The sequence below is a fragment of the Dreissena polymorpha genome, chromosome 12 (genome assembly GCF_020536995.1).
Source record: "Dreissena polymorpha isolate Duluth1 chromosome 12, UMN_Dpol_1.0, whole genome shotgun sequence".
Lineage (NCBI taxonomy): Eukaryota > Metazoa > Mollusca > Bivalvia > Myida > Dreissenidae > Dreissena > Dreissena polymorpha.
Window position 1 is genome coordinate 54,836,141 of NC_068366.1, and position 24,076 is coordinate 54,860,216.

At 35.9% G+C, this 24,076-nt stretch overlaps 1 protein-coding gene and 1 long non-coding RNA gene across 2 annotated transcripts in view; one reads left to right on the forward strand and one right to left on the reverse strand.

Moving 5' to 3' along the window:
* The window catches only part of LOC127853576 (uncharacterized), a 36,173-nt gene that overhangs the window by 8,300 nt on the left and 3,797 nt on the right, over positions 1–24,076 (reverse strand). Inside the window, exon 2 of the long non-coding RNA XR_008036668.1 lies at positions 9,386–9,459. This is a non-coding gene — a long non-coding RNA (uncharacterized LOC127853576). The remainder of the gene's footprint in view (positions 1–9,385; positions 9,460–24,076) is intronic.
* Positions 55–22,621, forward strand: LOC127853573 (RNA-binding protein 28-like). The gene is made up of 19 exons (XM_052388225.1): positions 55–240; positions 2,294–2,339; positions 3,211–3,449; positions 3,652–3,766; positions 4,571–4,689; positions 6,496–6,599; positions 6,962–7,037; positions 8,030–8,122; positions 8,586–8,651; positions 9,395–9,749; positions 11,018–11,127; positions 11,538–11,735; positions 12,446–12,510; positions 13,396–13,551; positions 14,017–14,166; positions 17,878–17,952; positions 19,496–19,643; positions 20,851–20,984; positions 21,833–22,621. The coding sequence occupies exons 1-19, from the start codon at positions 117–119 to the stop codon at positions 21,947–21,949; spliced, it is 2,490 nt and encodes an 829-aa protein (XP_052244185.1). The 5' UTR covers positions 55–116; the 3' UTR covers positions 21,950–22,621.

Here is a 24,076-nt window from a genome sequence, read left to right on the forward strand (position 1 = left end):
CCAGTTGTGGTACGCAGATATACGCGTTGTCGGTATTTAGCAAAACATGCAATAAATCCCATATTCGGCTTACTGACGCACCTTAAACTGAATGTAAACACTCACACGTGTATAAAATGTCGAAGGAAAGCAGGACGCTATTCGTGCGAAATCTGCCATATTCCATTACACAGGATCAACTAGCAATCAAATTTTCAGATTATGGTCCCATCAAAGATTGCTTCCTTGTAAACAATAAAGGTATGTAGCATAGTTATGTATTTTCGCGACGTCAGTGTTTTTCTAGATTTTGTTTATACAAAATGACAGAGCAGGGCTTTTTTCTTCCTCAGAGAATGGATGTTTTCACAAATTTGAGAAGTTCTCGACTCAAATTTTCATGATTTAAAGAAATTCGAAGCTCACATGTTTACAATTTAATGGGACATTTTCACAGATTTTGGTATGTATTGAATTTTCTCATTAAATGCTCAAAAGTGATAAATGTAAACATTGGAACACAATAGCTCTAAAAGAAAAAAAGGTAATCCTCAACTGGGCTGGAACCACTGACGCTCATTTGCTTAATAGTTATTGTCGGATCTAATTATATCCCAGGTACGGAAATTTCGTCTGAAAATATACTTAAACATACCCAAGAATTCTAACGCTTAATTGGTGATTGTTATCTTTTTTTTATCAAATTTATTGTGCTCATATTAATTTAAATATTTTGTAAAAAGGTCTAAATATTATTGAAACACATACTTGAAAAAGCATGTCGAGGCAGGTTTTGTTGAACGAGAATTTTGTTAAATGCATAGCGTGTATTATGACAATCACATCTTATTTTGGGCAGGAATAAATTTCAGTTACAGACTAAATTGTCCTGGGATGTTTTAGTATATTTCCCATTCTTTGGGTATATTTGAGAATACAAGAGTACAAGAGGTACAATTAAGTAGTACCCGAGCTGACAATAACCAATCGAGCACCACTGACCCTTAGAGTAATTTCAGTAAAAGACTAACATTTAAACCACATAGCATTCCATGCTGATATTGAGACTGGTGGTTTTTATACTTTAGATAAGCAATCCTCATTTTGTCACAAAATATAACATTAACAACAGATTTCTCCAAATTATTAAAGTGTTTCACATTTGTAACACTTTATAATTTTCAGATTTTTAAATAGTCAAACAATGCATGTAATGGATATTTCAGAGCATAGTTAATGTTCAGTATTACAGTTTGCTGGAAAATATCAAAACTAAAACGAAAATGTGCAAATCTGAAACATTTTTTTTTCAATTTTGTCAATAACTAAATTTGCCAAAACATGAAAAGGTTCCTTGAATATAATGTTTGCGACTAATGATTTCACAATTTTTAACAGTTCGCGACTAATGTTTTCTTAATTCTGAAAAGTTTGAGACTCACAAAATATAGGGACCAAGGCCTCTCTTCCCATAGATGGGAAAAAAGCCCTGCAAAGTAACAAATTAAAACAAACAAACATTATTTATGCAAATTTTCAAGTTGGAAATTATAGTCTCATGCTGCATGACTAAATGCTAGTTCATGGTTGAAATTGTGATAAACTTTATACAAAGTTTTCAAAATTCTGCCAGAGTGATTTTGCGGCTGGTCTTTTGGCCAGTTTTGTATAAAATGATGTAATATAGGTGTATGCTGGTATGAATTTCTTATCCTTTATATTGCAACCTGCTTTTTCACAATGTCAAATATATCGGAGTTGTCTCTGGTTCCATTTTTTTGTAAAAATATTTTTATTTTGCCCAACTTTTAATTTGGTTTTAGTTTGTATACCTCCATCACATTCACAAATAAACAATATCGCGACCCATCAATAAGTCAAGAGATAACAATTTTGCAAAATAAACAAAAATACCATGTGCTACCCATTAAACAATGTATTTTAAAACAGCCCCTTTAACTTTAAGTAACAAGCAGCGAAATTCTTATCGTCCACTTTGTTAGTGTAAACAAAAACTGAAATATATTTCATATGACAACCCATTTGTGAAATGGATGTTTAATTTAATATTATGCTTTATGAAACTTTTGTACAAAATTAAATATTGCGATGTTCTCTTGGCTGTAAATTTTTTATAAGGCAGTAAGTTACCCAATGAGGATAAGGCAACGTTGTACATATCAGCATACATGTATTACTTGCATGCATTTTGGTAGACCAAGTTATTTAGACCATTTTTTAAATTGATTTGTTGACAGGTTCAATGCAGAATTTAAGGAGTATGTTATTTTATGTAACAATTTGTTTGTTGCAGAAACTGGAAAAAGCAGGGGGTTTGGTTATATCAAATTTACAGATTTGTAAGTAACCTTGGTTGAACTAGAACACTCATTCTGTTCCTAAAATATTTTTGTAAAGCATTTTGTGTCTTTACAAATTGTTCTGTGCATTTTCTGCTGTGAATACAGGGCTCAACGTTAACCTAACGGGCAAGTTCTTAGAAAATCTACTTGCCCTGAACATAAAGCCACTTGCCCAAACATGAAATATCACATTAACTGTTAGCCTCATATTTTAAAATAAAGATCCAAATGATACACCGCAAAACCTTTTTTATTTTTGCACATTTAACAAAATGATTACAGCAATTAAAGTCTTAAGTTAAATGAACTTTGTTCTTTTTTGCACTGTCTTGCCTGGGCGGACAACTAGATTATAAAATAACTTGCCCGGACCCAACTTTTACTTGCCAGGGGCAATAGGACAACTGTTATGTTGAGCTCTGGAATAAGCAATTAATGGCAAATGCTATTTTTATGTTCCGAAAGAGATATTATACGATTGTTGTTCAACACATTACAATATACTCTGCTAATAGATATAAATACTTAAACTCAACAAAGCTCTTGTTTAAGCAACATTTCTGAACACTTCATTTAGTTAAAGTAAATTTGAGCCTTATTCTGTGAAAACTGGGTTTAATGCAAGTGTACAAATTGTTGTCCCAGAATAGCCTGTGCAGTCCATGCAGGCTGATCAAGGACAACACTTTCTGGTTTAATGGAATTTTTCGTTTTCAAGACGTCTTTTTGAAACCAAAATCCAGTTTATGTGGAAAGTATCATCCTTGATAAGCCTGTGCAGACTGATTGCACAGGCTAATCAGGGCAATACTTAACGCACATAAAATAAGCCCTGTTTTCCCAAAACAAGGCTCTTTTGTTCTACCAGGGATGATGCTAAAAAGGCCAAGGAGGCGAAAGTCCTCTTGGAAGGTCGAAAGGTGCTCATAGACTTTGCAGACATTACAAAGAAAAAGAAATCTGAGAAAAAGCCTCGACCGGCTCCCGTGACAAAGACAGAACCTGTGGCCAATGACCCTGGGGGGAAGGGAAGCCAAGAGGAGGAGGTGGAGGGGGATGAAGGGACTGATGAAGAGGACGAGACTGAAACTAAGGAGGGTATTCCAGGTAAGTGAACTGGGTCCTTGCTAAATAAAGTGTTGTTATATGTGGGTCACAGGAAAAATTGTTTAGGCCTGTTCCCTGGCATTTTAATCATAACGGTTCCACTGTCGCTCAATTTCAAAATTATTGTGCATATGAGGTAAAAAATGATGGACATTACATTACAAGACATACAAATTACACACTCTATTTCTATTTCTTGCAGGGACGAAATCCCCAAAGATGAAGAATGTCAAGTATCACAAGGCCAAGATAGTTGTACTGTCGGGGCTACCAGCGGGCATGCAGCTTGACGAGCTGAACAAATGTCTCGAGAAAATGTAAGAAATAGATCAGATTAACCCATTTATGCCTAGTGGACTCTCCCATCCTTCTAAATTGATTCAATTTATTTCCAAAATTAGGGATGTCTAGTATATTTATTTCTATATTTAGAATATTTCTTACAGAAATTCCTTTAAGCAAACAGTGCAGACCCTCATCTGGGTCTACGCTGTTTGCCAAGGCCTTTTTTCTAGACGCTTGGCATAAATGGGTTAATTAATTTATTTTATCATTTTTCTTAACTTATTTTCCTAAAACATGAAATTTGTTGCAAATTCAACAAAATGTAACAAGCAAACACAAGATCAATCCACTATAACAGCAGTTGTTAAAAATATAAAAACAAAGCGTAGCATACAACTTGACATAGACTATGGAAATACAAAATGTTTATTTGCACAATCCTCATAAATATAAGTAGAAAGTACTGGTATTTAAATTGATGATAGAAGGATTACTCATTTATTATCCCCTACCGGTGAAACAGGGGACTTATGGTTTGTGCTCTGTGTGTTCTTCATTCAATCAGTTAGTCTGTCACACTTTTCTGGATCCTGCGATAACTTAAAAAGTTCTTCATATTTTTTCATGAAACTTGAAACATGGATAGATGGCAATATGGAGATTAGGCACGTCATTTCATTTTGTTCCTACGTCAAAAATTCTGGTTGCTATGGCAACAAATATTTAAAAAAATATTCTGACAATGGTGGAATTTATAAAAATTGTGGAGCAGGTAGGGGACATATATTGCTTGACAATAGCATTGTTATTTATATGGTTGAACATGATGATTTCAGGAGTGTTAAACAGCTAGCAGAAAGCCACTTGGTCAGTGCCAATGTGGCTCATCTCAAGTTCAAATGCATCCGGGACGCCAAGCGGGCTATAAGAAAGCTGCACAATCATCCTTACAAAGGTGAGTTATGTCTAGTTTTCAGTGGTAAACTGGCAGATAATTTTTCGGTATTTTTATTGGATGTGGAGCTCTTTTAACCCTTTCCCACTTAGATACGTATTTTGACGCATTTGTAGTTCCTTAGAAAGTTACATTTAATTAAAGACATTTCTTACTAGATTCAAGATTTAAAGGCTTCATTTCCAACCCTTAGATACTGATGAGCAGCAAACAGCATAAAGCCTGAACAGACTGTTTTCGCAGGCTGTTCTGGTTTTATGCTGTTAGCACATAGCCATTTTTATGTCCCCCACTATAGTAGTGGGGGACATATTGTTTTTGCCCTGTCTGTTGGTTGGTTGGTCTGTTGGTTTGCGCCAACTTTAACATTTGCAATAACTTTTGCAATATTGAAGATAGCAACTTGATATTTGGCATGCATATGTATCTCATGGAGCTGCACATTTATATCTCATGGAGCTGCACATTTTAAGTGGTGAAAGGTCATGGTCAAGGTCATCATTCAATGTCAAAGGTCAAATAGATGGGTCAAATTGCTCATTTAATATACACTTTTGCAATGTTAAAGATAGCAACTTGATATTTGGCATGCATGTGTATCTCATGGAGCTGCACATTTTGAGTGGTGAAAGGTCAAGGTCAAGGTCATCCTTCAAGGTCAAACGTCATATACGGGGACATAGTGTTTCACAAACACATCTTGTTTACTTTGCTTCTGAGTGGTAAAGGGTTAAAAGGCTTGCATGTTTTTGCATGAGAACATGAATGTATTATGACAAGTCATTTGCAAGTTGTGTTATATTATTATTTAAACAAAGGAGTGTTAAACAATAATATTCTTTCTCCATGTACATGAACATAGTTACACCTTAATATAATAATACAATTATGCTGTCTGTTGGAGTTTTAAAAAATCTTGGATTTGCAAAATGTTTCTTAACGTTTATTTTTTTCAAGGCCCATTATACATTATGTTAAAATTCCAGCCAGGGAGTTGTTCAGCTTATATAACACAGACTGATCTACAGCTACTTCATAATTCCAGATTGTAACAATTTTCCCAATTTTAAGAAAACAATTCACACTAATTGGAAAACATAATTTATAATAATTGCAATTTTATTGAATGTGTAGAGCGAAATGTATGGTCAAAAAGTTTCTACATATAATATGTGCTAGTTTGTTTTTAACTATGTACTATCATGTTAAATTTTCACAATTTTGAGGAAAAAATACATTTTTCCAAATTGAGCAGGGTAGGGTGTATTTTAACTAATTTTGGTTAAAACCCCTGCTTGCAAGATTACTTTTGCATGTTCATGGCCTGTCAAACCATAATTTTGTTTCAAGATGTGCTATACAAAGGCGTTACAAGGCCACCCGTGCTCAGAGATATTCATCATGTTAACTTTCATGCATAGACTGTGTATTGCAAGCTGTGCAAATGTGCCAGGAAAGACAGAAAACACGGCCAACAACATTCCTTATATACACTATGTACAAAAAGTGCATCCTATGTAAGAAAGGAAACATGGCTTACAAAAGTAGTAATTCATAGTTTAAACCTGTTTATTTTGGCTCAATGATGTCGAAAGCCTAAGGCTTATTGATACGTGCTCGAGTCCATTTCCTGGGACTGAGAACCAGTACTTGGTGTCTTTGGAGGAGATAGCAAGAATGCTCTCTCGGGATCGAATACGTGACCTCCCAGTGGATAGGCGGACACCACATCCACTACGCTACCGCGACCTCAAAGTAATTAATACTCTCGCTATATTTAAAGTGCATATATTACTCGGTTGCTAGACTGCATGCTGCAAGCGGTGCAAATGTCCCAGGAAAGACAGGCCGTGACACCTCAGGCAGGCACCAGAAGGTCAAGGGTCATCGTGCGAAATCTCTCCTTCAAAGTATGTTGCGTGAAATACATTATAATTATTTCATAAGGGGTTTTATGACGATCACTGTTTTAAAGGAGTACAAGGCGTTTACTTAAACCCACCCCTGGCAAATATAAAACTGAATGAAAAATATTGCTGACTTATTCAATTAAAGAGGACTACCTTACAATTTTTTCAGGCTCGATTTGTCACAACGTTCACAGATAAAGGCTCCTTAACACTTCATGATTTGAGACCAAAATAGATCACATCTCATTGATAAATTTTTTTGAAAGTAAAAATTCTGTAAAAGTCACTCCCATCACTGCATAGGAAGAAGCTGTATGTAGAAGCATACTACAAACAATGGTGCATCATGGTGTTAATTTTAGTGCGGTGAGGATGGTTTGAGGAAGGCATTTGAGCAGTGTGGGGAAATCACGGACATCAGCATCCCCACGGGCGCTGGTAAGATGGATTTAGTGTTAATAGTTTTTTGAGGAAACACTTATAATTCTTGTTTCCATAACGAAAGACATTGGTTTTTATGTCCCCCGCCATTATAGTGGGGGACATAAATTTTTTTGCCCTGTCTGTTGGTTTGTTGGTTTGCATCAAACTGTAACATTTTCCATAACTTTTGCAATATTGAAGGTGTCAACTTTATATTTGGCATGCATGTGTATCTCATGGAGCTGCACATTATGAGTGGTGAAAGGTCATGGTCAAGGTCATCATTCAATGTCAAAGGTCAAATAGATGGGTCACATTGCTCATTTAATATACACTTTTGCAATGTTAAAGATAGCAACTTGATATTTGGCATGCATGTGTATCTCATGGAGCTGCACATTTTGAGTGGTGAAAGGTCAAGATAAAGGTCATTCTTCAAGGTCAAAGGTCAAATATATGGGGGAACATAGTGTTTCACAAACACATCTTGTTTTTAAATGAATTGAAAGTCTTCAATATTTTCTTCAATATTATTTTCTGTTCTTTATATAACTTAAAGAAACTTTATAATTCAAACTATTTAAATTAAGTTTATTCGCTTGAATACTTTTTTGGTCCTAGCCCAATCAAAATACAAAGTAGGTAAGTGATAAAACAGAGCAAACCCGCATACAATTAAATTAAAGTTCAGTTTTGTCCCCATAATATCAGCAACTTTTACACATGCAAAACAATATTACTATCATTATTTGGAAACTTTCATGTCTAGTCTTGATTTCTTTGAAATAACAATATTCAAATGGAGTGAAACATCACAACTCTTTTTAATAGGAGATTAGGTTATATTGAATGTCAATTACTCGCAGAAATATGTGCACTTATTACTAGAAGCTTAGATCTGCTAAGTTTGCCCAGGAAATTCTGTAAATAATAGTACTAACGAGCCTTGATCTGGGATATTCACCACACACTATCATATGTATCTAACTAGTGTGAATTTCCTTCAGAGGGCAAGCTGCTGGGGTTCGGCTTTGTACAATTCAACACTATGGAGGAGGCAAGCAAAGCTGTGGAGCAAATGAATACACAGAAAATCATGGGTAAAGCAGTGGTAGAAAAGAAAAGCTATACCTGACCAGGGTTACCATGACATTTTAATTATTTTGTATGTAAGGCAACATGTCCAAATATTTGGGAATCACGTTTTGTTGGAAAATGGAAACAGTAACAGCTCGATTTTTCTTGATTTATTTTAACACCTACAACAAGAAGTAATGTGGCTGATATTAAACGTGTGCTCAGATTGCATATGGCGATTAAAAGTAATAATCTCAAGACACTTCAGAAAAATTAATGTCAGTTAATTTCAAATGATTTCTTAGCAGAATTAAGAGTTAATGGTTTTCTTGTTTCCAATGAAAATGTCAACTCTCTAGGGCTTGAAGAAACTGTAATGTCATATATTATATGCATTTGAAAGACTTGCTATCTTATATTTTTATATGTTCAGTAGCTCATGTGACAATAACTAGATATTAACAAAGTGCTTGTTCTTTTTCCTAGGTCGTAGTGTTGCTGTGGACTGGGCCCTTCCGAAAGACAAGTATGAGAGTGCAAAGAAGCAGCAAGGTAAATGAAATATAGCTCTCGATCAAGAGATGTGTTTTTTGCACTCATAATTTCTAGTGCATATTCCTACTCCAGTATCCCCAAACACCACAAGTATCAATGATCTTAAGTTGTTTTTATGTGCCTGAAATAGAAAGGTTTAACAGTTATGAAGCACTCATCTTGTAGAAAAGGAATTCAGACAGTTTGAAAAACAACAATACACTTTTTTGCTTGAGATTAAAAGTAGATGTAACCACGTGTTATAAGCAACCAAGGATATAAATACCACATCACAAAATGGGCAGTATTCTATGAAAAGGGGATTTAATGCATGTGTGTAAAGTGCTGTTCAAGATTTGCCCGTGCAGTCTGCACAGGCTAATCTGGGACAACACTTTCTGCTTTATGGTATTTTTCGTTAAAAGAAAGTCCATTCTTAGAAAAAATCCAGTTTAGGCGGAAAGTGTCGTCCCTGATCAGCCTGTGCAGACTACACAGGCTAATCTGAGACTACACTGTACGCACATGAATCCCTCTTTTTAACAGAGCGCGCCTCAAAGGATTTTGTTTTCCTAGATTAAAGTGATCACAATAGTCAGGTGACGTACAGATTTCTTTCTTCTAGTACACAACATTGTGAGAAAATTGTTATAGGGATATGGTCACATGCAGGAACATTTACTGAATATCTGCAGATTGGAAACAACATTACTGAATAGTATTGAGTTACATGCATTTAATATTATTTGTACCTGTTTTAGATGACAGTGACAATGACTCTGATGAGGGTTCTGTCAGTGCAAGGAGTGATTCGTCTTCCAGTGAGCTGACAAATACACACATAAAGATGGAGCAATCTGATGATGAGGGGGTATCATCAGACGACAATGAAGGGGATGAAGAAAGCGATGATGGAGTGGAAGAAGAAGATGATGATAAATTGAAGAAGGAAGGTGACAATGACGATGAAGATTATGATGATGAAGAAGATGAAGATGATCAGGGAGACAGTGAAGAGGATGAAGATGATGCCACTAAAAACAATAAGAAAGCAATAAAGAAGCAATCTTTTCAAGGCCGTACTGACACCAATGATGGTTGCACCCTCTTTATAAGGTAAGGTTATAAACAATAAATATTTTACAACCATTTAAAGCAGTCTCAAAGAAAATCTGCAGACCCTGGGACTTGGCCAGATGCACTGCACGAGGTCCAGGTTCGAATTCCTGAATACTGGCCATCATGTCTGGTTAAATGTTTTAGGTCTATACCAATATTGTGCAGTAGAATGGCAAGTATATTTGACTTAAGGCATGTAATAGCAACAAGAATACCTGACCTTATGACAGTAATTGTTGTGGCACTTTAAAGGGGACTGATTTTAAGATAACTGAAGTGCTACAAAAAGTTGTTTTATTTTATGTTGTGTTTGATATAAAATATCTTATTAAATACTTTATATGCTGTCAGTGTGTTAAGTAAATAGATTTCCTTTAGAAATTGTTGATAATTGCAGCTAATACAGCAGTAGTTAGATATTTACTGATTGGTAAGTTGATGTATTGTTGATGGGATTGTTACAATTGTTACCAGAGTTGGTTTATTTTTATGTACAACTAAAAATTAGATCTGATCAACTAAAAGTTCTTTCTATTTATTTTCAGGGGTCTGATTTCGTCTTTTGTCTGATTTTCTCTTTTAGCACCAAATAAGTTTTACAAGTAGTTCTTAATGGTAATTATTCTATTTTGATATAAAAAATTTTTTGGTACGCATTAAGGGGTTAAGGTGTTCTCCTCCCCTTCAGTTATTTAAAATCACACACCGACCCTTGTATTTAATTTCATAGAACAAAAACATTAAAACAGCAGCTCAAATGTGGTTATAAAAATTACTTCAAATGAGCATGTTATCAACCTCAATATAGAAAGGTGCATAGAAATAAGTTAACTTATACTCAATGTTCCGGGTAACTTCTAATGTGATGGTTCTGTATGCAATATTTGGTGATGTGTCCTAAAAAATCAACATAACCATTTGTGAATGTTCGTAATTGAGAACCATTCTGCAAACACATAATAACTGACATGTATTAAAAATTCTGAATATATGCAGGGTATTTAAATGCACTAGACAGAGGTGTTTCAGTGTATTGGATATGATGACAGGGGTCCTGCTTGCAACTGGTAGGTCCTTGGTTGAAATCCCACTCAGGAAGTGTTCCTAAGAAAGACACCAAAACACAAAGCAAGGGCGTCTCTATTGGCCTTTACCCAATGCTTTTGCTTCTTTTGAGCTGGAACAAAAAGGTGCAAACTAAAGGGACTGCAGCAGCACACATTAGGGTTTTCCATATATTAGTTCAGGAAGCTCTTTTGTTTTAGGAATCTTTCCTTTGATACCATGGAGGAAGGCATGCTGGAGTTCTTTGAGAAGTTTGGGCAGCTCAAGTATGCCAAGGTGGTCATCAACCAGCAGACAGAGTTCTCCAAAGGTACATTATCACCACCTTAGCATTAAACTGGAAATGTGTTAAAAGTGAAAAATTCTATCTTCCCCGCCCCCTAATGTGAACATTTAAGGAAAAGGGTAACATATTTATTTTATCTGTGTTCTAATATTTTCAAGAAAATGAGTGTAATTCCTGAGCAACTTACAATACGGCATTGCAGGAATAACGGTAGTTTATTGGATGAAACAGACTTTTGGAAATTATTATGGTATTATTGAAAACTTCTTATTTGAATTAAAAAGGAGGTAAAAATCCTGCCAAACCAAGACTATGGATGGCATGCCCCAAAACAGGGGGAGGGCCCTAGAGGAAAATTCTCAATATTTTTAAAGATTTGTCTGTATTTCATTGAAAAGTTGTGACCTAACTCTGCAAATTAATGCACATGCCAGGTATGGGGTTTGTGAGGTTCGTCTCCAAGGACTCAGCGGACCACTGCCTGCGCGAGGGAGAGGCCGGGAACCTGACCCTGGACGGACGCCAGTTGAACATCACGCTGGCCGTGTCAAGGGAGAAGGCGGCCGACTTTCAGGAGAAGAAAGATAAGGAGAAGAAAGACAATAGAAACTTGTACCTGGCTCGGGAAGGAAGTAAGTGATGCCGTATAGATGTTTGAAACCTTTTGGCTTTAATGGAATATTGATGCCTCAGGAAAGCATTAGTGCTCTTTTAAACTTGCTAATATCAATCATAAATGCACTTAAAGGTCGCTGTGGTGTAATGGATATGGTGTCAACCTAGCGACCGGGAGGTCACGGGTTCGATCCCCGCCGTGGGAGCGTTCTTTAGATCTCACCCAAAGACACCAAGTACTGGTTCTAGGCCCAGGAAACGGACTTAAGAGCGTTTATATAAGCCTAGGGCTTTTGATGCAATCAAGCTAAAATAAATAGGTTCAAAACAAATGCTCATGTATGTCAAACCTTTTTTCATTAAATGTAAAAGGTTTCTTTTTGGACAAAAGTAAAAGATAACAATATTGTACAGGAAAGTTTATATTAATAAGCACTAAGCACCTTCAAATGTTAAAAGTATTTCTTACTCACTGAATAGTTTTCAGTGAAATAATGTCTTTGTCTTTCTTTAGAACTGATGCCAAATATTTTCCATTTATAAGGTTTTCAGTGAAATAATGTCATTTTCTTACTTAAGAACTGATGGCAAATATTTTCAATTGATATGGGTTTCAGTAATCTGTACAGGTATTTGTTATAAAGAAATATGATTATAGGTAAACATTCTTTGCAATGCTTTATGAATGATACACTCAAGTGAGAACATTTTATTTGCATCTGTTTAGTGATCCGACCTGGGACCCAGGCAGCCGAAGGGCTTACTAAACAGGACCTCGAAAAACGCATGAAGGTAACACAGTTAAACATAATCTTTAGTCTAAATATATATTTATATATTTAAGCTAAAATGCAACAAAAGTCTAAGGCTGAAAAAGAAACTCAGGGGTCGTTTTCTTAGTAAGAGCACTTCATGTCTTTGGAGGAGATCTAAAGCATATTCCCAAATTGTGGATTGAACCCATGATATCTCAACTGCCAGGCAATCTTTAATGGCACCATCTAGCTGTTTCAGGTTTTTTACTGGTTTATTTATTTCATTGAGACATGTGAGTAAATCATTAATGTGTTGTTTCTTACGAATTAAAGATACTTTGAAGGTTATAAATAAGGCAAATACCCCCTGAATAACTCTCTGTACTTGAACTCACATACTTGATGAGGAACTTTGATGTTGATTTTGTTTAAAATATGCAGATTTCACATAGACTTTTTTCAGCAATATTTATCACTCGTTAAATCAATTCATGATGACAATTAAGCCAGTTATGAGATAAACATGAAATATTAAAAGGTTATTTTGTTTCAGATAAAATCATTTTGTTACTAGTAAAAAGTATGGGTGGAAAATACAGTGTAGAAAGCACAGTAACTCAGTTTTCTAACTTAGCTTATGAATTGGAATATAATACTTACCAAACTTCTTTCATGATCTGAAAGACACCCATTTTAAAGAATTTTCAAAATAACACGCTTAAAACCAAGTCTTCTTCCCAATTTTGTAATAAAAGATGTGGGATTTTCTTTATGTAATTAAACACATGCATATCTGTCATGTTATTTCAAATTTAACGGATATTTATTTTAAAAAATGTTAGTAAAAAAATTCACATGTTCTTGATGATAACATATGCAGAAAAAATGTCAATGGTATCAAAATATGTTTATGTCTCGAAAGGTGGATGAAGTGAAGAGACAGAAATTGAAGAACATCAACATCTTCATCTCACCTCTGCGTCTCTGCGTACGTAACATTCCACCAACTGTGGACGAGCAGTCACTACGCAAGATCTTCAAGGACGCTGCTGGCGACCCCAAGGCTCTTATTTTGGAGGTATTAATGGTACTTTTGCGTTTATGTGCACTATAAGTTTAAATTGTTCATCATAATAGTGTTTGTGATTAAAGATGTTGAACTCTTTCATGTAGTTTAAAATCCCTACTGATTTTCCCATTTTCTTGAAAAAGCTGATAAAATTCCCAATTTCAAAGCCATGGGCTATTTTCCCAAAAAGCTGAAGAAAAACCCTGCAGTTAGTTTGAGGGCTTTAGAAATGGAATTAGGTCCCATCAGGTTTGGTTTTTATCTCATTTAAGCTTGTAAGTTGTGAAAATATAAGTACTTAATGTTCATTTGAATCCTAGACTTTCGAAACTTGTGAATAGTATATTTCCTTATAAATAAAGATTTTTTTTCTAACACACATGCACCATTGATTTAACTTGATGAGTGAACCAACAAAAACAAACATTTCTTCATGTACAAACTTATTATAGCCCAAGATATATTTCATTATAGTGCCGTATAATGAGGGACAGAGCCAGGTTGAACTCAGAAGGCAGGGGCAAGTCACTTGGGTTTGCCTTCATCAGTTTTGGGGAGCATCAGCACGCACTCTCCGCCCTCAGACATACAAATAACAATCCAGAGATTTTTGGAGAGAAAAAGGTATGCATTATGTCTTTTTTTATGTCTCCCAGTCTATACTAGGGGACATATTGTTTTTAGCTCATCTATTTTTTGAAAAAATCACCTTGGCGTCGGCGTCTGCGCCGGAGTCCGGTTAAGTTTTGCGTTTAGGTCCACTTTATTCATAAAGTATCAATGCTATTGCATTCAAACTTGGTACACTTACTTACTATCATGAGGGGACTAGGCAGGCAAAGTTAGATAACTCTGGCGAGCATTTTGACAGAATTATGTGCCCTTTTTATACTTAAAAAAAATTGATAAATTTGGTTAAGTTTTGTGTTTAGGTCCACTTTATTCCTACAGTATCAAAGCTATTGCTTTCATACTTACAACACTTACTAACTATCATAAGGGGACTGTGCAGACAAAGTTATGTAACTCTGACTGGCATTTTGACAGAATTATGTGCCCTTTTTATACTTAGAAAATTGAAAATATGGTTAAGTTTTGTGTATAGGTCCACTTTATTCCTAAAGTATCAAAGCTATTACTTTCATACTTGCAACACTCACTAACTATCATAAGGGGACTGTGCAGGCAAAGAAATGTTACTCTGACTGGCATTTTGACGGAATTATGGGCCCTTTATACTTAGAAAATTGAAGATTTTGTTAAGTTTTGTGTTTTGGTCCACTTAAACCCCTAAAGTATCATAGATATTGCTTTCATACTTGGAACACTCACAAACTATCCTAAGGGGACAGTAAAAGACAAGTTGCATAACTCTGGTTATCATTTTTACAGAATTATTGCCCTTTTTTGACTTAGTAACTTTGAATATATGGTTAAATTTTGTGTTTAGATCCACTTTACTTCTATAGTATCAAGGCTATTGCTTTCAAACTTCAAATACTTTCATGCTATCATGAGGGTACTGTACATACCTGACATACCACAATAGACTCCACCCAAACCATCCCCACGCCCCCCCCAATCCCCCCCAATATATATATTTTTTAAAGTTCATCTAATAAATGACCACCACACCCTCACACTATACATCGGCCCAACCCCCCCCCCCCTCCCCCCCAAAAAAAAATTAAAATTTTTTTTTGTTTGAAACATGTTTTTTTTCCATTTTTTTTTTCATTTTTGGAAGATAATTTAATAAATGACCACACCCCACACTATACACCCTCTCCACTTCACCCCTCCCTTCTTTGTGATTGAAATTGAGATAGGTCCCTTCACCTTTTAAAAAAAAATAGATGGGCGGTCTGCACCCGCAAGGCGGTGCTCTTGTTTCCCTGTCTGTTTGTTTGTTGTTTTGTTTGTTTGCGTCAAACTTTAACATTGGCCATAACTTTTGCAACATTGCAGATAGCAACTTGATATTTGGCATGCATGTGTATCTCATAGAGCTGCACATTTTGGGTGGTGAAAGGTTAAGATCATACTTCAAGGTCAAAGGTCAAATATATGGGGGACTTAGTGTTTCACAAACACATCATGTTTAAGTGTTTAATGGGGGTGAAGGGTAATCAGTTATGTTTTGATGCTCACCCGTGTGTTTGTTTTTATTTTATTTATAACTAGAAATGGCGCGGCAGAGGCCGATGCGTATCCCCACGCCTCATGTTTGACCCAGGGGCGCCCCAGGGTTGGTAATGGGGCCATGCATAGTTGAGATTGACCGTATTGTCATAAGAGAAGTTCAGTATCAATTAGAAGTGAATCGGTGTAGAAATGAAGAAATTATAGTAAAAGGCAATTTTGGGTGGGCGTGGCCTATGTGGGCGGGGCGCCCCAGGGTTGGTTATGGGGCCATGCATAGTTAAGATTGACTGTATTGTAATAAGAGAGGTTCAGTATCAATTTGAAGTGAATTGGTGTAGAAATAAGGAAATTATAGTAAAAGGCAATTTTGGGTGGGCATGGCCTATGTGGCCGGGGCGCCCCAGGGTTGGTTATGGGGCCATGCATAGTTGAGATTAACCGTATTGTCATAAGTGAGGTTCAGTTTCAATTTGAAGTGAATCGGTGTAGAAATGAAGAAGTTATAGTAAAAGTCAATTTTGGGTGGGCATGGCCTATGTGGGCGGGGCGCCTCAGGGTTGGAAATGGGGCCATGCATAGCTGAGATTGACCGTATTGTCATAAGAGAGGTTCAGTATCAATTTGAAGTGAATCGGTGTAGAAATGAAGAAATTATAGTAAAAGGCAATTTTGGGTGGGCATGGCCTATGTGGGCGGGGCGCCCTAGGGTTGGTAATGGGGCCATGCATAGTTGAGATTGACCATATTGTCATAAGAGAGGCTCAGTATCAATTTGAAGACAATCGGTGTAGAAATGAAGAAATTATAGTAAAATAACCTTAAAAAATGAGTAAAAATCTCTGACCCGGCCCCACCCCAACCCCCATAACTTTTGACCCAGGGGTCAGATCAAAATTCCAAATAGTGCAGGGTCGCTCATATGCTCATAGCTACCATGTGTGTAAGTTTCAAGGTTCTAGTGCTAATAGTGTAGGAGGAGATAGTGGCCAGGACGGACTGACAGACGGACGGACGGACGGACGGACGGCAGAGATAACCACAATATCCACACACTTTTCAAAAAGCGTGGGGATAAAGACAATTTTGGGTGGGTGTGGCCTATTATGGGCGGGGCGCCCCAGGGTTGGTAATGGGGCCATACATAGTTAAGATTGACCGTATTGTCATAAGAGATGTTCAGTATCAATTTGAAGTTAATCGGTGTAGAAATGAAGAAATTATATTAAAAGTCAATTTTAGGTGGGCGTGGCCTATGTGGGCATGGCCTATGCGGGCATGGCCTATGTGGGCGGGGCAACCCAGGGTTGGTAATGGGGCCATGCATAGCTGAGATTGACTGTATTGTCATAAGAGAGGTTCAGTATCAATTTGAAGTGAATCGGTGTAGAAATGAAGAAATTATAGTAAAAGGAAATTTTGGGAGGGCGTGGCCTATGTGGGCGTGGCCTAGGTGGGCGGGGTGCCCTAGGGTTGGTAATGGGGCCATGCATAGCTGAGATTGACCGTATTGTCATAAGAGAGGTTCAGTATCAATTTGAAGTGAATCGGTGTAGAAATGAAGAAATTATAGTAAAAGGCAATTTTGGGAGGGCGTGGCCTATGTGGCCGGGGCGCCCCAGGGTTGGTAATGGGGCAATGCATAGTTGAGGTTGACCGTATTGTCATAAGAGAGGCTCAGTATCAATTTGAAGTGAATCCGTGCAGATATGAAGAAGTTAATGTAAAATAACATAAAAAAATGAGTGAAAATCTCTGACCCGGTCCCGCCCCAACCCCCATAACTTTTTACCCAGGGGTCAGATCAAAATTCCGTCACTGTCACCGTAGCACATATGCTCATAGCTACCATGTAAGTAAGTTTCAAGGTTCTAGTGCTAATAATGTAGGAGGAGCAGGTGGCCACGCCGTACGGACAGACGCACATCACCACAATATCCCCACTTTTTCTCTGAAAAATGTGGGGATAATCAAGGCTTTCATAAGCATAAAAAATATTTCAGATATTTTAGTGGATGCTCATTATTTAATTACATTCAATAAAGTGGAAATTGAATTATTTTAGTCCATTTAATTGTCTTATTGAAATATGTGTTAATTGAGTTCATTGTCTTGTAAAATATGATAAAACATTATTGATTTAACTTCACTGCATTTTCAAATAGTTTAATACATTATTTGAATTCTTTGCAGCGTCTGATTGTGGAGTTCTCATTAGAAAACAGGAAGGCTCTTGAAGTTCAGGCCAAAAGGAAAGAAAAGATCCAGGTAGTGTGCCACTAGCATTTTATTTTTATTTTAATCCTTATTGTGAAAGGACTTTTCCAAAACAAACATATATGACTAATGGTTGTCAAAGTGTAGATGTCTTATGAAGTTATATACTAAGAATTGTGCGATTTCAAATTGAGTCTAACAAGCTTAAAATAGTCACATAGGGTATGTTTATTCCATTTCTAGCTTTTAGCTTTAACTAAGATCAAGTTTCAAAATAAGAAGTTTTCATAGCAGGGCTAAACATTAACAGTTGTTCTATTGCCCCTGGCTCTGGGCAAGTCATTTTATAATCTAGTTGTCCGCCCAGGCAAGTGCAAAAAAACACAAAGAGCATTAAGGTAGCGCACCTCTAATGATTTCCCGCGATTTCTTCGAAGGTTGAAGAGCCTACTATTAGGTGCCATAGCCTAGTGGTTAAGGCGATAGACTAGAAATCTGTTGGGATATTCCCGCGCAGGTTCGAATTCTGCCGACGACGTATACTTTTTTTGCGACGCGTTTTATTTATTTTCTAACGTAATTTGATTTAATATGGCATATAAGCTATATTTATTGTTAAATATGTTGCAATTTTTATGCACATTTTTCAATTATTAAAATTAAAACGTTATGGCGAAATTGGGTGATTTACTGTTGAAAATACGAACCATGCATGTAGCATTTTTATTTTTATTTCAAAAAGTAAACGGTAAATCTGTCTATTTCTTGGTATTTTTTAGTGTTTCTATAAAAACTAAGTTTAAAATATGACTTAAATGATACTATTTTGAATTTTATGACACTTTGTTTTTAACCGACCCAATTTTTACTTGGCTGAAATCACTTACATTTTATGGCGCTCTTCCATAGATAAAAAATTGTAAAAAATAAATATCTGTAAAAGAATACTTATTTCATCTTGTTTAAACTTTAAACACCTTTACAGCATCTGTACACACCAACTGCATGCCCATATTTGGAAATTTGAATGAATTATGGAACTTTTATATACCCCAGCGGTGAAAATAAATTGGACAAAAGCCGAGCGTGGGGGTGGTTTTGAAATAAACGGTATGTTTTTTTAAAAAGCATGGAAAGCCTACCTACAAATTTGCATGTAGTTTAGTGAAATGATGCTGATTAAGAAAATAATTAATTAGATTATATTTGGATATGTGCCCGTTAGAGGTGCGCTACCTTAAATTTTATTAGACTTAAATTGCTGTAATCATTTTGTTAAATGTGCAAAAGTAAAAAAGGTTTTGTGGTGTATCATTTTGATCTTTATTAAAAAAATATGACGTTTACAGTTAATGTGATATTTCATGTTTGGGCAAGTGGCATTTATGTTCAGGGCAATTTGGTTTTTAGGTTAATGTTGAGCCCTGCATAGTTATACAATCATTTTGGTGAATACATAAATGAATCCATAAATCATTGTGTAAACAATTGCAACAGGAAACAAGTATATTGTATTCTGATGAAGTGTTTGCCGTTTGCTTTTGTTATATTTGTTCAGAAATAAATAAATAATTTGCATTATAACCATTTTCAGTCAAAGCAACAATACCAAGAGGCGGTTAAATCAGCTCAACAACAGCCAGCGAAGAAACAGTTTGGGAACTCCAAGAAGTCTCCTAGCCTTCCACTGATTCAACTGTCGGAGAAAGACAAGCAGATGAGGCCAAATAAGGCACCAAAAGGTACAGTGAAGGGAAATGTTTTTGGCAAGAATAGTGTATAGAGCATGTTTGTAAGAACCATAGTTAACTTATATATTTATTTATTTTATGCTTTCCGGTGGTTTATAGAGAAATATCAGTGAATTAAAACTGATAATTTCACTGTTTCACTGTTTACTGTGAAATGACGTCATTTTTTTGATGAAATGACGTCATTATCCCAGCGAAATTCTTTGGTTAAACTCTTTAACAATGTATATAAACTGTGAATAAAAAGCATAAAATAAAAAGAAAGTTTGTTGGATTCAGTGGAATATCGAATTTAATTCACTCGTGATCATAGAAAAAATATATTTTCATTCGTGGCTACGCCACTCGTCCATGAATTAAAATCGATAATCCACCGAATCCAACAAATATCCTCTATGTATTAGGCTCGTGAAATAACAGTGAAGGGAAAGTTAGGAAAAGTGGTCTATAGAGCATTTTTGTAAGAACTGCAGATAATGAATATATTAATGAATATATTGGTGAAAGGCTTCTTGAGGAAAGGAATATATTGGTGTAAGGTTTCTTGAGGAAAGGAATATATTGATGAAAGGCTTCTTGAGAAAAGGAATATATTGGTGTAGATTTCTTATGGTTATATATATATTGGTGTAATGCTCCTAAGGAAACAATTATATTGGTGTAAGTCTCCTTAAGGAAATGAATATATTAGTGTAAGCCCCTGCAATGACAGTGAAGGGAAACTTGGAAATACGATAGTAGTGTATAGAGCATATTGGAAATATCTGTAGTATGAATACAAATTGTTATAAATGAACATTCATGCAGTAGTAAAGTGCAATATGATAGTAGAAAAGGTAAATTTGGAGTAAGTGTAGTTTTGAGAGTCTTAAATTGAATATTTTATGTTTCTAAGATACGGAATATTAATACATTTTTTACTTCAATTGTTTAACCCTTATATGCTTTGCGTCTAGAAAAAGGCCTTGGCAAACAGCGTAGACCAAAATGAGACGCTGCATGATGCGGCGTCTCATCTGGTTCTACGCTGTTTGCTTAAAGGAATTTCTGTAAGAAATATTCTAAATATAGAAATAAATATACTAGACATCCCTAATTTTGGAAATAAATTGATCCAATTTAGAATGATGGGAGAGTCCACTAGGCATAAATGCGTTAAGCATGAAACAGAGTGATTGTTGTTATGTGATTATGGTAGGTCTGCCATCTCACTGGGGCCCAAAGGTTCGCCACAAGTCCCGTAACCCTGGTGGACCACAGGGGAAAAAGGCCAAGGATAAGGGGTTTAAAAAGGGCCAGCAACTGAAGCGACCTGCCCAATCACACGAACAGGTGGGGTCTGCATTCCAGTATAGCACTTTATATTCATAGTTCTTTATGAGCAGGTATGCTGATGTGGCATAGTGCCTTGCTTGTCCATTTGTAAGCCCTCACTTTCATATAGGGAGGCATTTTGATTAGCCTTTTTCTTTGTATCCTACCGTGCATCTTGTTTTGTTTTGCATTTAACAAAAAAAGTATTTCTGCTTGATGAATTAATTGTCTTTTTGCAAACCTTTGAATTATGGGTAACTTTCCTCTGACATTAGTGAAGTTTGGAGACAAAAAGTGTCTTGTTCTGTGAAAATGGGGCTTAATGCATGTGCGTAAAGTGTCATCCCAGATTAGCCTGTGCAGTCTGCACAGGCTAATCAGGGACAACACTCCGCCTTAATAAGATTTTTGCAAAGAAGAGACTTCATTTAAACGAAAAATGTCATAAAAGCCAAAAGTGTTGTCCTGATTAGCCTGTGCGGACTGCACAGGCTAATCTGGGACGACACTTAACGCACATGCATTATGCCCAGTTTTCTCAGAACACGATTAATATAGTAAATAACTAAATTCTTAAACTTGTCCATTTATGCTCTGGGATAACGCCAACAATACCTTGAATAGATTTTGCCACCCCTGTTAATTTGGAATTTAATTGTATTGCTATCTTTTTTTGAAGAATGTGAGCCAAACAGGTTGAGTAACACAGCTATTATAGTGTTTTCATGTAGGGTAACTTTTGATGGATGCAGTGAACCCTTACTCATCACAAAAATAACTGAAAAGGCTTTTGTGCTACTGCTAGTATTTTAAAGTATCCCCAGTAAGTAACAAGGCCGTCCGTTAACATGTATTTTTGTTTACAGGGACCAAAGCAAAAGAAACAAAGACGTGAGGTTTATGATGATTTCGACAAGATGGTCAACAAGTACAAGAATAGTTTTATGGCAAAGAAATCAGCATCGTCTAAGTGGTTTGAGTGAATTACACAAAATCAATTGATATTTGCAAGTGGTTTGAGTTTCAGGATCAGCTGCTCTTTTCATGAGTGACTTCGAGATCAGTTGTTTTGTCCAAATGCTTTTACTGACTTTTCCTGATCAGTTGTTTGTCAAAGTGATTTGAGTGACTATTTAGGATCAGTTGCTTTGTCAAAGTGGTTTGAGTGACTTTTTGGGATAAGTTGCTTTGTCGAAGTATTATGAGTGACTTTGCAAGGATCAGTTTCTCTGTCAGAGCGGATTGAATGACTTATTTGATCAGTTTCTCTGTCAAGGTGGTTTGAGTGACATTCCAAGGATCAGTTATTCTTTTATCCGGATCAGTCACGCTGTCAATATTACTAGAACTTTAAGAGACATTACAACTGACCTTACAACATAAAGGTGACCGTCAACGATTTGAGTTACTGCTTTTCTTGACAACAACCTGTCAGCATAGATGACAAAGACTGGCTTTTAATTGATGACACTTCTTTAAAATAATAGAAATTGGACTTTTGTGTTGAAATGCTTTGAAATCTTTCGGGCATGTTATCCTTATTTAATCATCTGAGAAATAGATGTTTTGTGTTACTGGACATTTCCTGTCTGTTTTTTCTTTCTGTAAGAAGCTTTTTTATTGGATATGTTACATAATAAAGATTAAGAAATATTTATTACTATTTTCAAACGTTTCATGTAAAAGTATTGTTTCTTAAAGCTTTATAGTCCGCAGATTTTGCTGGTTAAAGGTTAGGTTTGCTTTTTTGCTTATTATATTAAAAACGTTTTTACCAAATAACTGCAGTCTGAATATAAGATGTAACATTGACATGCTACATTTGATGATTTTATCGATGGGAATGTGTATAATTTTGTGCACATGATAATGACATACACGTAGGTAATGAAAACATGTTAAACATTAATTAAAAAACAACAACAAACCTATTTATGCCCCCGAAGGAGGGCATATAGTGATCGCACTGTCCGTCTGTCTGTCTGTCCATTTGTCAGTCTGTCTTTCTTTCCGTCACACTTTTGCATTTAGGTTTCGATAAATGCTCATAACTCATGTCCCTTCATATTTGGTATGCATATTTGGTATGCATGTGTATATGGACAAGGCCTTTCCATACACACAACATTTTTGACCCCTTTGACCTTCACCTTGAACTTAGGGTTTTTAGGTTTCAAAATCTGCGTTAAGGTTTCGAAAAAGCGTTTTTTAGAGGGCATAATTATTATGTCTTCCGATGGAGACAGCTCTTGTTTTTATGTCCCCGGATCAAAAGATTGGGGGTATATATTGATTTTGGCCTGTCTGTCTGTCTGTCTGTCACTGTGTCAGTCAGTCAGTCAAGTTATTCATTGTGTGTGTCCCAACACTTTAACCTTGGTTATAACTTTTGCAATATTGATGATAGCAACTTGATATTTGGCATGCATGTGTATCTCATGAAGCTGCTTATTTTGAGTGGATAAAGGTCAAGGTCATCCTTCAAGGTCAAAGGTTAAAAAATAAAGTAAAAGCGGCGCATTAGGGGGCATTGTGCTTCTGACAAACACATATCTTGTTCAATAAGAACATGAGTTAAACTACTAAAACAAAAACACAACATTTCCATGCGCAAAACCATGTAGTGATAGTTATTATTTTATTGGAATACTATTTTGTATGTCTTTGATTATGGTTTGTTTGATGGATTTCTGTTTGAAATAATTATTCATATATCAATGTATTTTAATATGGAAAAAAAATGTTGCATTATGCATACTATGTGTGTTTGTGGTTTTGAAGCATATTAATTCATTAAGAAAGACGCAAACAACACCAATAACATTTTAGACGTTTATGTTCATTTACACAATGCTTTCAAGTCCTCAACCTTTTCTAGTCGACGTTGATACAAACAGGACAGGAGGGAGGCCCTGTAATTGTTAATAATACACCAAATTACTCTACTCTCTGAGGTGTGCTGGACTGCCGTCTGCTTAATTTTAGCAAGTATATATATTCTCTGAAATACATGAGCTGTGGTCACGCTCGTCAAAAATGAATCGAGTCCAACCCATTTTTTGATTGCATGGACGGTTTTTACCTGTATATGATTATTACTTTCTGTCAGT

Excerpts from the sequence above, each read along its gene's own strand:
- LOC127853573 (XM_052388225.1), top strand. The coding sequence starts at position 117 with ATGTCGAAGGAAAGCAGGACGCTATTCGTGCGAAATCTGCCATATTCC. Across the intron at positions 241-2,293 it reads CTTCCTTGTAAACAATAAAG|AAACTGGAAAAAGCAGGGGG; the intron begins GTATGTAGCATA and ends TGTTTGTTGCAG. Across the intron at positions 13,552-14,016 it reads CCAAGGCTCTTATTTTGGAG|TGCCGTATAATGAGGGACAG; the intron begins GTATTAATGGTA and ends ATTTCATTATAG.